Source organism: Dryobates pubescens, chromosome 10 (genome assembly GCF_014839835.1).
Source record: "Dryobates pubescens isolate bDryPub1 chromosome 10, bDryPub1.pri, whole genome shotgun sequence".
NCBI classification, from domain to species: domain Eukaryota; kingdom Metazoa; phylum Chordata; class Aves; order Piciformes; family Picidae; genus Dryobates; species Dryobates pubescens.
The window spans coordinates 8,494,785-8,511,006 of record NC_071621.1 but is presented as its reverse complement, the minus strand read 5'-3'; the positions used below and the strand labels follow the sequence as shown (position 1 = coordinate 8,511,006).

Below are 16,222 nucleotides of genomic sequence, written 5' to 3'. Positions count from 1 at the left end.
TGTCCTAGTTTTAAATGTAGCATCACCAATTCAGGTGGAGATTAGACCAACAAATCTGTGCATACTCTGTCTTGGCAGAGTTTAGATATCTTTAGGTACAGAAAAGTAAACATGACTCCAACAATATCAAAATGAGCACTATCAGGGGACTGCTGCACTGGCACGTTGTATAAACAAACACAAAACAGAGAATGACACTAGAGATTTTCTGAACAATGTAACTATAAAGGAATATTTGACATCTTTTTTGTTTTGTTTTTTGGATTTCACATGATTTTAACAGGTGTGATAGCTCCTAATAAGAGGTTAAATGGCAGGCTAAGCATGCTAAGACTAAACAATTTTAAATCAAAGTGTTAGCATACCACTATGCACAGTGGTCTTAGTTGTTTTCCTTGCTATCTTCAATGACAAAAATCTGTTTGTTAGAAGAGGAACTCTCTGAGGGCATTTTATTTATATAGAAAGAAAGGGATACTGAAAAAAATTGAACAGGCCACCTACCCTACAACTAATCTGAGAACCCAGAAAAATGCAGTATAAGAGTGGGGATTCAATGGTGTGATCAGAACAGGCACACACACACACACACACACAAAGTGCAGATTTGGTTTGCCCAATTTTCAGACAGGAATAATTGCATATGAAGAATAGATACACTTGCACATTCAAAATATTATTTTTTGAGTTCTTGTGGCCCAAGTTAAAGCCCTATTGTGCTTACACAGAAAACAACTGCCTAGAAAAACATTGTGATGGTTGCCATAATCAAGTGCTTTAAAGTGCTTTAAGGGTGGAGAACACTAGGACCTGAATGGATGATGAAATCCTAAGTGCACTTTCCGGTAAATCAGTATTATGACTTTTCTTGAAATGTGTCTTTGCTTCTCTTTTTTACCCCAAAGAATCCTTTATCATTCATTGCACAGGATAAGCAGGTACTGATTACACAGTACCTACTGAATAAGCAGCAACTTAGAAAAGTAATCTTCACCAGCCAGTTAGCACTGTCTTATTTACTGCACACCCAAAGCCTGCAGTAAATACAGAATTATTCATTTTTTATCATGGTCTTTTCTGGGCCACTCATCACTGTGGTATTTGCATGCCTCAAGAACACAGATGAATTTATCACTGCCGAAAGATAGGAAACTGTTATTATTCCCATTTTACAGCTGAAGAGATAGGGACTTGCCTGGAGCTACACAGTGAATTAGTAGCAGAGTAAGGATTAAAATTCATGGCTTACAACTCTGTGCACATTACTGGAGACTGCACTGCCTTGCAGCCAGAGGTGCTGAGAAACCACAGCTCTCATTGACTTTGTCTACAACTGCAAGTGCTCTATAAGCCTTGGGCAGCTCAAGTTGGTCATCCATAAAATGAGACACACAGTTAATAGACAGATGACAGAATATTTGCTTTATCATTGCATTAAATGATTAATATTTGAGTCTGTTTTTTACAAGAGGGTCTTGAACCTGCTTCACCCACACCTCAGTGAATGTCTTAGCTACTGGGTGCTTCCACAGTGAGCAATTTTGTTCTCTGTGGTGTGGTTGCTAGAACTCCAAAAGTTGTGATAAAAGCACCATAATCTGATTTCAACAAAATGGCACTTAGTGATGAAACATAGTTGAAGTGGATAAGGCTTAAGGTCTCTTCTCTTAGCTTATTCACCTCAAACTCATTTCATCCTGCTGTCTTGAATATACCCAGGATTCTGTCCCAGTACTCCACTCAAAAAGCACATCTCCACACAAATGATTAACATTTGATGGCTCTTATTTTGTTCTTTTTAGTAATCTGGGGAAACACAAGTAGACCAACTGCAACTATTCCAGTAGTCATATTTTATTTAAGTCACTTTTTTCTCTTTGAAGCTGTTCTTTTCATCCTCTTCTGTGCACTTGAGATGCTGTGTTCCCTGACCATCCCCACTCTTTAGCTGCTGAAGTTAACATGAGTGTTAACTCTCTGCATCCACAAGTGATATGTTTAGAGAAGCAGGTAAAGTGCTCTGTACACAATTGGCCATCAGTCTGTGAGACACTGAAGTAAGCAGCCCCAAATTTTAAACTAATCCAACAGTTTTCAGTGCCTGAAGGTGAAAGGCACAGAGATAAATCCATCTTATTTTACTTATGCAAGTAGCCCTATTCCTTCAAAATGTGCAACCAATGGAACTGTCGTAGACCTTAAAGAAGAAACAGACACACTGAAGCATGCAGTCTGGGGATCTGGAAATAGTGTGTCACTCTGTCTCCAGTTCATACACCTTCAAAAACTACAGCACAAGTAGTCAGGGAAAATACTGCACCCAGGACTGAACTTGAACCTACTACTTCCTAAATACATAGCTTGGAGGTAAGGTGCTTTTCTTCCATCCGTGCAAAGCCTTCCTTGGCAAGGGCTGACACACAGATAATAATCTCTGCTGATACCTGACCCACTGAATACTCAATCACTTCTGTAAATGTGTAACAGTTTATGTGGAATGATCAAGAAAAATCATTACAAAGTTTCTTATCTCCAAAAAGACAAAACCTGCCCATAGCAACCTGTTTTTTTTCAGTTTGAGAGAAGGGGTTAATGATGTTAAGTCTTTCTGCAACTCTGTCCTCTTCTTCCATCCTACTGACTTTTTAAGAAATACTAAAATCAAAATGCTCAGTATGTCTAGTGTTTTACTCTACTTCCCCTCCCCCCCCCCCCCACTGACTAATACAAATTGGCACATTTTAGCCTGCTCTGCAGCTGTTTTGTGAGCAAGCCACCTGCATTTTTTATTGAATAAATTATTTACCAAAAGGAACAAAAAATCCCTACTTAATATTTGTGCCAAATCTTATTCTCCAGATTCAAACAAACTCTTGTTGACTGAATCATAATTACTGGGTTATACTTGAGGCACAATCTCATCTAATGTATGGTGTAGTTCCACTGCCCTTCACTCAGCCAGTCTATGCTACATGAAGAACTGGCTTTATGGACTGATATACTTAATATATGTCATTATTTTTTCTGAATTCTACAGCAGTGGGACTGGCAAAATATTTTCACACAAAATTGCAGCACTGACATTGGCTTCATGGGTGTGGTGTACTATAATTCTTACTATAGTTCAATCATTAATAATTAACATCCTTTAGTATTATCTATAGATTGCTGTGAAGTCTCCATTGATATCTTTTCCAAACCAAGGCATTTTCAGGTGTTTTTGTTTATTTGTTTGTTAGCAGTTCTCTACAATTTATGTAAATGTTAATTCTAGACTGAACAATTATTTTTGTTTCTTTAAATTGTATTAATTATAGCACAGAAAGCGTATTTACTGGGATTTGGAATTGCTAAGAACATTTATTCACACCTAAACCTTGCCAATAAATTCAGTCTGAAAATCAGGATATTCCAAATACTAAAATAAATGTAAGTTGTGTCTACAGCTTTCTGAATGGTATTTATTAATGTATCTTTTCCATAGCAGTAGCTAATTATTAGGATGAATCATTACTAGGTGACTTGAAAGCATTTGTAACATTCTACAAAAGTGGAATCTAATATTTGTTGATATCTTTTGGCAGTTACCTGTGTTGATCAGAAACAGAAATAATGGGCTCTGTCAGGATGCCCACTGCACATGTAAACAACACAGAAAAATGCATAGAAACTATAGCAGCCAAAAAAGACCTGACTCCATCATAACAACTTAAAACATGCCAATCCAATCTTATTTAGCTTTTACATAAGCAAAACCCAATTGACAGGTAAACATGCATATACATGTATCAATAGGCATAAGTATTTATAGCTTAAAACCTAAACATGAGAGAGAGAGATACACCTATGTATGTACAATAAAATTCAGAGATGTACCATCCAATAGGTTTTGGTGCCTCTTGTCTGCATTTAATTGATTTCTGAACTTCAAATATTCTGTTCTTAACATCACTAAGTATGTTAGGTTTTTACAGTCCTATATTCTCCATGAGTTCACTCACCTTCCATCCATTAAGAATATCTGAATATGTACTTAATGAAGAATTTTTCAACATTAATCCTTCCACCTTAATTCAGTGAATTTCACTGTTGTTCCTTGTAAGATTTGTTCTGCCTTTCCTGTTATGAAGGACTTACATATGCAGTACAATATGCATAATCCCTTGAATATTGATGTAGGACTTGTATGCCCTAGTTCAAGCCTGATTAATCTTTGTGAATCTTATGTATGATACTGCATCATTGTGGTTGTTCTCCATAAAGTACTTTCTTACTTAGAAGCTTCAGAATACAGAGTAAATTTGTTTTCATTTTGTTTTGTGTGTCCTGCCCTTACAAGGAGTGAACTGTGCACTGTCATGCATACACATGGAAAAGATGCATCCAAATCACCAGACAGGAGTACCAAAGCCTTAAAGACTGTACACCAAGTTACCCCAATAAGCCAACATTTTTCAAATATAGATGTAAGTGCTGCTCTGGCTAGCTAAAATATTAACCAGTAAATTTAGCCATCTTGAACAAATTATATATGATCATAATATATATGATGGGATCACAAAGTTCCACTTCAGAGGTTTTCTGAGTTGATGCTCACTTGTGTGCTATAGAGCCCCCCTAAATTTACACACAACAGAAAACTGCAACATTTCAGATGTAAGTATGTATCAACAGTGTTTAACATAGAATAATCTCTTGAACACATAGTTAAAAGTTTCTTGCATGTTTAGAGAAAGCTTATTCATTCTTTACATTATTGGCCATTGGAATGTGCTGCCCAGGGTGGTGCTGGAGTCACCGTCACTGGAGGTGTTTAAGAAGAGACTTGATGGGGTGCCTGGTGCCATGGTTTAGTTGATTAGATAGTGTTGGATGATAGGTTGGACTTGATGATCTCAAAGGTCTCTTCCAACCTGATTTATTCTATTCTATTCTATTCTATTCTATTCTATTCTATTCTATTCTATTCTATTCTATTCTGTTCTGTTCTGTTCTGTTCTTTCATTCTGTGCAACAGTATGGTTTATACATTCCATATTTAACAGTTACATTCTGGAGAACTGGAAGACTCACAGGCAGTTGCCTGGGAATGTCAGGATACCATGACTGACACCATTGAGTAAGCACACAGAATGAGAAGACAAAATGTGCTTCTGTTTGCTCACATTGGCTTTTGAATACACTTGCTTCTCACTAGGCCTGCTAAGAAGCTTAAGTACATCTATCTGTACTGTCATTCCCATACTACTAGCACAATGTCTATGGTTGCAAAGCAGGGAACCTGTAATTGGTCCAGCGCAGAGGTAGGCAAAATGCAAACTTCACACCTGTGTCCACTATGTCCATACAGGCACATTAATCAGTTTGTTAATTTGGTGCAGGACATCAAATTCATGAGGTCTTTGGTGACACCCTGCTTTCAAATCTCCTGCTTGCAATGCCAGTCTCACTAGCTCATAATCATACAGCTATGTCCTGGTTTTGCTGGGACACAATCACAGTCCAGTCATGGGCTGAAGCACATTAGCAGCTCTGAGTAAGCCAGGGCAGCTGGCTTGAGTTGGCTACATGCGTATCCTCTACCATGAGTATCACACTCAGTACAAAGGAGGAAGTTTGATGCGTAAGAGCCTCTTCCTAGAGTGGGGGCTTTCTGCTTTGGCTCTTCTGTACCTTCTTCACACCTTTCCTGCCCTTGAGGCCTGCTTTTCTGGATGTTATGATTGCTGCACTTTTGCTGAGCTGGGTATAACTATATGTATCTTGTATTGACATTGTCCTGAAATTTGGCTATTTCATTAAATCCATTTTTATTTCACCCTGTGGGTCTTCTCTCCTTTTCTTGATTCTCTTTCTCTGCTGGGGAGGGGTCATTGGGTGATAGAACAACTGCTAAAGTTTAGCCCTAGGTATGGACTAAACGTAGACACTGCAAAAAACACTCTGCCAACAAGAGAAGAAACCAGGGCAGATTCAAGGTGATATAGTAACAAGTGCTGGTTTATGGGTGTGGTGGGTTGAGAGAAGGCCCAGCTTTCCCTCCCCCACGAAGAAGGAAAAAGAAAACCACGGCTGGCCCAGTCAGATAAGCCAAGGATATGCTATATTTACAAGCAATGTGAGATGCAGGGTGTATATACACAATATATACAGTATTTACAATATATATACAGAAATATACAGCAAAGAAAGATACAGGAACAAGACTCCCTCCTCTGGACAGAGGAGGGTTTCCCCCCTGCACCTCCCTCTCTCCCCCTACCTCCTTTTTTTCCCAAAAAGGGTTAGAGAGAGAAAAGGCAGTTATTAAGGAAGAAAATTCTTATTAGGCCTCCAAGCACATGCAGGATTAGTGCTTATCTGTTATCCAAGGTCGTTCTGGCTAGGTGCCCAGAAGCGGACAAGCTGGAAAGGGAAGAACGAAGAGGAACTGAGGAAAATTCCAACTGCACTAAAACTTAAAGTTGCATTCTACCAATTTACCAATGAAATTCGTTTAGAATATCATGTTTTCATTTTTATACCAAAACATTCAGCCAGAGTGTTCCAGCACTGTCCCTTTCCTAAAGGCACAGCCTCAAACGGTCACAATGGGATATAACACTTATGGAGGAGATTGCCTGCTGCAGAGTTAATGCATACTCAGGAGAAAAGAAAAAAAAGGGGGGGGGGGCGGAACCGGTGCCTATGTTCTCACAGAGCAAGAGGACGCAAACCAAAAATTCAGAGGTTATACTGCTATGAAAAATCTGTTGACTCTGTGGTGCAGGAGGGACTGCTGCTAGATAGCCCCTTCTGTCCCCCAAATCTGAGACCGTGAACTGTCTTGGTTTTCATGGTTTGTGTCTCAATGGCAGACTTTGGTGGACTATCTACATGAATAGGGTGAAGATTTCACATCTGAAACTGGCAAGAGTGCGAACAAAAATTCATTTCTTCCATAGGAAAAACATCTGTGAGCAGGTCTGAGTCCACGCTCTGACTTTGCATTTCTGTCCATTGGTGTAAAGGAAATTCTCTCTTTTTGCAAAACAGAGCAAAAATGGTGTATTTCACTGGCAGGCTGGACTGATATGAATAAACTGTCAAAAACCTGCCTGTGGACAACATTTCCTTGTAAGGGCATGTGAGAGACTAAATCTTGTCTCTCTTGATGTGACTCAACAAAGATAAAATCACCTTTACTGCTTGCCCAGACCATAGCTGATGTGTATTGGGCAGATGCCACTGGAATGACTCTCTGGAAGGTGCATAGATAAGGATTGCTCACCATTCTGCAGCTGTCCTGGAAATGGGCAGAGGCCACTGCTATGGATACTCTCTGGAATATACATGCCTAAAAACTGTATAAAAGATCTGAGCAACTACCGGCTCAGGAGAAGAAAAACACAGGAGAAGGAAAACACGGTGAAGGAAAAGGCATGGACAATGCCGCTGGGAAGGAAAACTCAAGAGAAGGAAAAGACTGGGGCAATGCTGCTCTGAAGAAAAATGGAGAACATACCAGGAGAGAAAAACGACAGAGACATCACCATGTAGCCTGCAAGAAGCAGACCAAGAGGAACCCTCTCTCCTTGTCCTAAGTTCTGCCTGCTACAGCTCATGGAGCTGAAGATGCTGCTCAGAGGACAGCACAGCCAACAAGGACATCTCCTGGATGCCAAAGCTGCAGTAGCCTTTCTTCACAGACCCAACATCTCCTCCCTTCCAAAGCTGCAGCACCTTTCCTCCACAGACTCAAACTGTCTTGGGGGGTGAGGGGTGTGGTAATATAATTTCTTTCCTCTTCTCTCTCCCTCTTCTCTCTCTCCCTATTTTCTCTCTCTCCCCTTCTGATCCATCCACTTTATTTGTGTAATAAATAGTCTAGCTGTTGATATTTTGGCCTCGTTTGTGCCTCTAATTTCACAACACAGGAATATTCAAACGAGCTGAGTCTCCTTCCCTTTCCAGACCGAGACAGGGCGGTGCCAGGCCTGAACTCCACCACTGGCCCTGGCCTTGTGCTACTCCTCAACTTGCTCAGGACTCTCGACAGTTACACTTATTTCAGCCACACAGGTGGAATTTAAACTCTGTAACTCTGTACCAGCCAAGTTAACCTGTAGGGAAGATAGGATCTATAAGGGAGAAGGGAACTGCAAGAAGTCACACAACAAGGTGGGTTAAGGGAAAAAGATGGAGCCACTTTATATGTCTTTACATGGACAGTGATGCCATTCTGAGAGATAGTGTTTGCTTTACTGTTCTAATCCAAGGATTTAAAACCTTACAATAGCCTGAAAAATGTTGGATGTGTTCTCTACTCTAGATACTATTTCCCTCATCTAATGGGGAAAAGTGTCTAATACAGATCTGAAAAATATTAAATTTCCTGCCAACCACTTTTGAGAAATAAGCTCTCATCTCAGAGTAGGGACCTCTTAAATGTGCCTAGAGTAGTTTTCAGAAACACTGAAGCTTAAGGCACACTACAAATTCATGTCAGCACTGTTCAGGCTCAGCTATTATGTATGGAAATGGACTGAAGTGTAGGTTGCCTGTAACAGACAAGAGAAAACATCAAACAGGAAATGTAGCCTTTTGTTAATTTCTAAACTAAATGTGTGAAGAAAGCAACCTATTCAAGATTATATTTGGATGAAGCCTATAGACCTTTGAACCTGCAGATTTGGGAGTTGCAACAAATAACGTGCAGAAGCATCAGTTTTGCTTGCTAAAGGTGTCACTTTTCACAACCAGCTGGGAATTTTGCTGGAAGAGGGACAGCCTGTCTCTCTTTCCCAGTAACACCACTGATCTATTCTCAAGGAACTGACTCTGTGTATGAACAATCCTTCCCACCTTTACTCTGTTCCCACACACCTTTCACAATGATCCATTATGGACTTCTCTTGCCATTCAGATGCAAAAAGCCACCAAAACATGAGGTCCTAAAAGCAACTCTGTCTGCACTGTGACCCAACAGACAAGTTAAAAGGTGTCCATGGCATTGTAGAGTGGGCATGCATGGGATAAAGAAAAGGCTTTTAATATCTCCCCTTATCATTCAGAAATAAACCAAACGCTTCAAAGTCTGTCAGACTCTAATACCTTTCACATCAGCAAGGCTGTGTGTATCATGTCAGTAACAGTTGTGAACAAGTTTGGGGAAAGTAACAGGAAGTTCCACAGGATTACACTGTTTTCATAGTTTACAGGATCACAGGATGACTGAGGCTGGAGGGTACTTCTGGAGATCAGCCAATCAAACCTCCTGCTCAAGCAGGGTCAGATACAGTAGGTTTCCCAGAATTGCTTCCCTTCAGATTTTGAGCACCTCCACAGAAAGAGGCTTCACTAACCTTTCTGGCCAAACTGTTCCTGTTTCACCACCCTCAGAGCAAAAATGTGTTTTCTTGTGTTCAGATGGAATGTCATGGGTTTTAATTTGTGCCCATTACAACTTATCCTGCCAGTGAGTTGCACTGAGCAGAGCCTGGCTCCCTTTTCTTCATTCCCTTGCCTGAGCCTTCTCTTCTTCAGGCTAAATAGTCTCAGCTTTCACAGGCTGTCCTCATAGTAGAGATGCTCCAGTCCTTTAATAATCTTTTTGGTCCTTTGCTGGACTTTCTCCAGTGTATTCTTGCTTCTCATACTTGCAAACCCAGGGCTAGACCCAGAACCACAGGTGTGTCTCTCCAGGGCTGAGTAGAAGCCTCTTGACTGTGATCTCAACAAATACTGAGAAAAAAGGGAGTGGAAACAAGACTTTTGCCTTTTGTTCAGATCCAGTCTCTGTGTTGAGACTGGCCAACAGCTATGTGGTGTTAGCCTTTCATTAGGGATTTGTGCAATGATTGCTTTTTATTGGAAAAGGATCTGTATCACCAAAACTGCTATGCTAAGCATTACCTCTTGCACAGTCTTAGCTAGGAGGCCAAAGACATTTCAAGAAAACAGGTGATTCTCTCCACCTAGACATCAGAAATAAAATGTTTTGGTAGAAGAGAATGCCTCTGAAGAGCCTATTGCTTGGGTAAATACCCACAGCATGTCACACCTCCATGCAAATTTATGAGTTGTCTGTAGGTTTTCTGGGAGAAGAAATGGCTTGGGCAATGACAGAGGTGCCTTTGGCTATTGTATAAACAGGCCACTTCCCAGAAGTGTGTTACAGTGTCATGACTTGGTGTGCATTTGCTGGCAAACTCCCGAGTGTGTAAGTACTCATGAGCGCTATGGTAAAAAATCACATCATGGTTTGTCTGTACTATTATTTTGGTCCCTTGTAGAAGATGATGTAAATCAAATGCATTTATCTCTGCAAATAAGCAACATTAGTTAATGATGCAGGGAGGAGAAATGTCAGAGAGAGGACACACAAAACTTCTTCCAGATATGAAATAACTTCCTTTAGACTGTGATGCCTTTTGATAAGCACCAGCACAAAAACCAACCAACCAAAACAACAACTAACACAATTCCTTGACTACAATAAAAAGTAATTGTTTCACATACTAAATTTAACACATCTTTAAAAGTGAGCAAGGTGGCTAAGAGTACAAATAGCATAAGTGTGAATCATGAGGGGGTGCCTAGAAAAAAACACAGTAGGCCACATGTACAATACTGGTGTCTTCAAAGTGAAGATCTCTCTATTGCTTGTACTAACTTTGCTGTCACAGGTCAGAAACACCTTCCTGCAGGGACCCAAGCCGAAAACCTGCACAATTAACGTCTGACAAGCTCTCAACCTTTGACCAGGAGTTAATACCTTGCATTATAAACAACAGGTTTCGGATATATTGTGTCATGAGCTATAATTAGCTGGCAAGTAGAACCAGGTCTGTGTTACGCCGCTATTGTATGGACGAGGCTATGCGACAGAGAACCGCACGGCGCCTGTGAGGAGCCATCAGACGCACGTCTTTGCGGCTACCACCAACCGTGCCTGAGGCACCTTCTCCTCCCGGTCGCTTCGTTCTCGCTCCACTGACGGCGCGGCACAGCCCGCGCTGGCTCCGCAGCGGCTTTACCGGCAGCTATCCTGGCCAGCCTCCCGAGCGGGCCTGGCCTAGCGCCCCCCACACCCGCCCCGGCCCCGCGCAGCCCCCGCCACCCGCGGGCGCCCCCGCGAGCCCCGCTGAGCGCCGCTTGCGCACCGCCCGCCTCTTGGCCTTGCGTGGAGCTGGGCCGCCTCCTGGCGGCTGCAGGGAGAACGTCGGCCCCGCGCCGGGGTTCGGCTACCCGGGAGCAGCCAGCGGGGCTCTGCGCGGAGGGGGCGAAGGGCCGCCTTCTCCAAGGGGTGGGCGCGGCCTTTTGTCTGACCCTGATGCTCGTTCCAGTGCTGTTTGGCCGAGCAAGGCGCCTTTCCGTGTTTGTTTTTTGTTTTTGTGGGTGTGGAGGGTTTTTTGGTGTGCGTGTGTGGCGGGGGTTTTTTTGTTGTTGTTGTTTTCCCTTAACCTTTTCTTTGCGTTTTTCTTGCCGTTATGCTTCATCGTGTGGCTTCACTGAGAAGACGCAGGAAGTCAGGGGAAGCCAGGCTTGGTTCTTGCTCACCTAGGTTGCATTTTTAAGCACCACGAAAGCTGTTCTGATGGCAACGTTCATTCACAAGTTCATATTTATTGAAGTCACTAAGGAAGGACAGGGAACAACATATGTCATTTGGCTCTGCATTTAAGATCATAAATCACTGCCAGAAAACCTGAACGCTGCTAAGCACCACATATAGCCAAATCCCCAATAACTTAAATTTGTAAGGGCCAGGTTTCAACTCTATGCACAAACTGTGAACCAGCCACACATTTGGAGGCACTCGCTACAGCAATGCCTACAGAACCAGTACTGATTTCAGGGGAGGGATTAATATCATAGAGGGTTTTTATGAATAACAGGGAAAAGACAAATGCTTCATTGATCCATAACATTGCCTAAAGGACAGACTTCTTGTTAGGTCTGTTAATTTGACAACTGCATTTTAAGCATTTTTTCGAAGTATGGTCACAGTAGTATATGTTGAAATCGTATTTATCACATGCAAGATGCACATGTTACAAAATGTGGCACGTGTCTCACGGAATTCACAGGAACTGGGACTACACGGCATTCATTTCCTCTTTTGGCAAGTTCAGAATGCACCAATCTTTCCATGCCTGCAAACAGTATAAAATAGATGTGGCTTGAACGTGTAGCAAGTGTGACGCTACCTATATTGGGACTGTGAAGCAGTGCATCCATTTTTCTGGAATAACACCACAGTCACAAGGAAACATCAAAGTTAATGCAGGTTCTCCTGGAATTCCTAGTACCAATACAAAGTGGGGATGTCTGATAATGATGATGTATGAAGGGAGTTAACATTGTTTGGTGTAACATTCCAGCACTGAAGAGTTGTAATGATTTAGATCAGGTCCCATGGCTACAGAATAGGGATATAGACACGGATCTGCGCCTGTGTATGGGTGTACATACTCACATCCTTATATATGTGTATGTGTAAGGAGTCTATAGACACACCTGCTCGGCCAGGCTGTGGCAAGGGGCTTTCCCCGTGGCGGGTAGGTACGGGCTGGGCTGGCCCAAGACCCCGCTCCTGGGGGGAGGCTGCATCGAGAGCCTTAAGAAGCGGGGGACCCTCCCGGGCCTCCGGTGGTCCGGGAGCGGCCCCTCCCGAGGGGGGTCCTCACTGGGGTACGCGAGGAGCGGGTGCGCACCGACCCGCGCTCCCGACCGCGGGCTCGTCGCGGGGGCGGCGCGGGCGCGGCGCTGCGGCGGGGAGTCACAGCGTCGCCGCTCCCGCTCCTCTCCCGCTGGCGCTCCGCAACTTTCGGGCAAACACCGCCCCCTTCGCCCTCGTCTCCCCGCCGGCGGCTGGTAAGCGCCGGGCTTCAGCTCCCGGCCGGGCCAGCGAAGGGCGGCGGGTAATCCTGCCCGCAGCCCCCTGGGAGACCGCCGCTGCGCTCAGCGCCGCGCACATGGCCGCGGGAAACTTTGGCTGGCAGGCAGGCGGGCGGGGTAGGGGCAAGCCCGGGGGCCCCACAGGGATGGGAAGGGAAGAAGGGAAGGGGACAGCGGAGCAGGCTCGGGCGCACAGGTGCCACCCTCCGTGAGCAGGCAACGCGGGGCGCTGGGCGGCGGCGGCAGAGTGGGGCGAGCGGCGGTCGCCAGGCAGGTGCAGGCGTGCTGGGGCTGAGTGTGTGCGGAAGGGAGCGGCGACCCCGCAATGCTCGATGCGGTACGAGCGGGTCCCGCTGCGGGGCAGCGCGGGCCGGGCGGAGGGAGCTCCGGGAGGTCGGCTTTTGGTTCTGGCTTTTCGCCTTGCTGCGCTGGCGGCGTGGGGAGAGTAAGTTGCCGAGCGGTTGGTAGTGCGGGGGGCACAAGGTTCAAGTGGAACATCCAGGCAGCTCTTCTCTTGGTGTGTTTTTGAGGGTTGTTTTGAGGGGGTTGTTGGTTTTGGTTGTTTGGGGGTTTTGTTCGTTTAGGTTTGGGGTTTTGTTCTGTTTTGATTTGGATTTTTTAGTTTGGTTGCATTGCTTTGTGTTTTGGCTTTTTTTGTTGTTGTTTTTGTTTGTTGGTTTTGTTTTGTTTTGTTTTCAATAGGGTACAGAGGAAAACCTTAGTGCACAATGCTGAAATTGGTGATCTGGTCGCTGAGGCAGGTATCCGAAAAGCAGCATCACTGGAGCAGCTACATTTACTGTCATTCTTCCTGCTAGCGTGAGGTTTATGTGCCTTTGCGAGGAAGGTCACTTTATACCCCCTCCCATCCCACCCTCTTTTTGCTAAGCCGTGCATCAGCATCGTGAATTCCAAGAAGCAGTAGGTGTTTCTTGGCATTTCAACTGGGATTTTGGAAAGGGAAGATGGGTATTTAATGGGAAAAAACTGTGATGAAAGGAAAGGATGCGGAGGCTGCACACAGCCCTAGGTTTACAGGCATGTGGAAGTTGTGGAAATAGGTAAAGGGTCAAAATTGGCATTTGGAAAATGGTGACTATTTCTTTAGTTACTTATATCATGGATGACTTTAAGGGAAAACTGGGCCACTAAGATTTTTTCCTGTTTTGCAGTTTGCTGTCAGCAGAAGGTAAAATATGTCCTTGAAGATATGAAATTTTACATAAACAGCTGATGTTTACATAAGGCTAGATAAATTTGTGAAAAATAGAGATAGCAGAAGATGGGATGTTAGGTGAACTCAGCTATCCTGTCTGTCCCTGTAATAATTTATCTTTTTTTTTTTACATTGTTGCAGTGTAAGAACAAAGTGAACAGCTGCACCTTTGCAAACGCAACCACCTGCATTCCTCCTCTCCTCTGGAATGGACAATGGGATGGTCTCTGACTTTATCATGATCAAAAACTTCTTCCTCTTCTGCATTTCCATGAGTCTAGCCAGCCACTTTGGGTGAGTTGCCAGCTGTGTTTGAATTTTTGCTATGAGTTTTTTTAGGAAATAAAAAACGTTGGCTCTGTGTGGTACTAAGCTGCTGAACAAAACAAGTGGGCTTTGCATTTTGTCTTAATGTGCTGGTGTCAGGGGGAAGGGAGTGATTTGCTTTCTTGTTCATATTTATTGTCTCACAATAGTTCTTTATGCCCATTACGCTGTTGCAGGGAAGGCTTGGGGGGCATGGGGAGCTCAGACCATGCCAATAGCTGCTGGGTGCTCTGACCTGGGTGCAGAACAGATAAGGACTGTGGTGCTCCCTGCCTTGGTGGGTGTAATGAGGGAGGCTTGCACCTTCCTTCTCACCTGGTGGGTGCAGGCTATAGGCAGCACTTCAAGGCTGCAGCAGCAGGTCTCTGTGCATGCTGCTAGCTGGTACAGGCTTCCCTAGTGAGTAAGCGAAGATCGTGACTGCTCAAAAGGATGGCTGAGTTTGAAACTTGCTAGAATAACTAGAAATTGTGTTTCCCTGAGGCATATAACAAGGAATCCTGTTTCCTTAGTTTTGCTTTGGATGCTTTCCTGATGGAAATGTTTTGAATGCTATGTTGAAGAAAAGCTCCTACTATAGCTCTTAGGGGGAAAAAAAAAAAAAAAGGAAAAGAAAGGAAAGGAAAAGAAAAGAAAAGAACTCCAAACAACAAAACAAACAGAACCCCCTTATTGATATGTTTTTGCCTACAGACAGAGATCTTAAAAGTTTCTAGGATTGGGGTGTGCAAGAGAATCTGGGAAAACCATTTTGCAAGTACTTTGAAAATGTAGGTTGATTCCTTTTTTGTGGAGGAGAACAATTATTTATGATTTCATCAAAAAACCCCCCCCAAATCCTCCCAACGTGCTGATTCACAAGGACACCCATCGATTCCTTGCTATACAAAGCTAGAAAATGGAGTTGCAAATCAGTTTCTGATTTCAAGTGAAGGGATTTTTTTTTTTTTTTTGAGATTGCACTAGGAAGAAAGTCCAAACTTTGAATGATGACTGTCTATGGTATAAGCAAAACTTAGCCCTGTCTCCAGTGTGTGTTCTATGTAGGCAGGTAGAACCACAGCAGCATACAACAATTGTTGTAGGACTGTACACTACAAAGGATGCAAAGAACTGAGCACTGATTTATTCACCTTGGAGAAGCTTGGTCCTGCTTTCATTGTGGTCCAAGGCAAAAGTCTCCCTGTGCTTTGTGACAGAAATGAAGGGGACATAGCGTGGGACTGGTTTTAAACTTGCCTTGGTATGTTTGCAATTGATAAAGTATTACCACATTGAGAAAATTTTGAGTACCATAACTTTAAGTCCCTCCTGATTGTCCATCAGCCTTGCAGTAGGCAGCTCTCTGCAGTAGTTGAGCATGACCTGTTTGTTATTGTCAGTTTTTTTTAACTGTGTTACTCCTCTAACAGAAGAATAGATGGGTGATGCTTGGGAAAATAATAAATAAATGAGGGTTTAACTCTTCCCTTTGACTCCAAATACTGAATCTAAGTCCCAAGTAGGGATTGGTGTGACTTGTAACTTGGCAGATAATCAGAACAGGACAGTTAGGCGAAACTAGGGCACTTGTTTTCTGCAAGTTACTCAAAAAGCTTCTGTGCACTAAAACGTGCACATAACCCTCCTTCCCCACCCCCCATTTCTGATCTAGTAATTTTAGTCTGGGCCTGCAGAGATAAGCAGCTCTAATTCACTGCACCACTCACATGCTGCCTGAGGGCTGAATTGTGACCCTGCTCAAAAGGCAGAGGATACTCCAGCACTTCTGTTCCAGAGGCAGAAGTGGTTTCAGAG

General features: G+C 43.5%; 2 protein-coding genes across 2 annotated transcripts in view; one reads left to right on the top strand and one right to left on the bottom strand.

Moving 5' to 3' along the window:
• Positions 1 to 16,222, bottom strand: part of GABRB3 (gamma-aminobutyric acid type A receptor subunit beta3) — a 233,671-nt gene that overhangs the window by 170,019 nt on the left and 47,430 nt on the right. The window lies entirely within an intron of this gene.
• Positions 13,226 to 16,222, top strand: part of GABRA5 (gamma-aminobutyric acid type A receptor subunit alpha5) — a 57,469-nt gene continuing 54,472 nt past the window's right edge. Inside the window, exons 1-2 of the mRNA XM_009900156.2 lie at positions 13,226 to 13,643; positions 14,240 to 14,392. Of these exons, the coding sequence (XP_009898458.1) occupies positions 14,307 to 14,392 (86 nt within the window). The 5' untranslated portion in view covers positions 13,226 to 13,643; positions 14,240 to 14,306. The remainder of the gene's footprint in view (positions 13,644 to 14,239; positions 14,393 to 16,222) is intronic.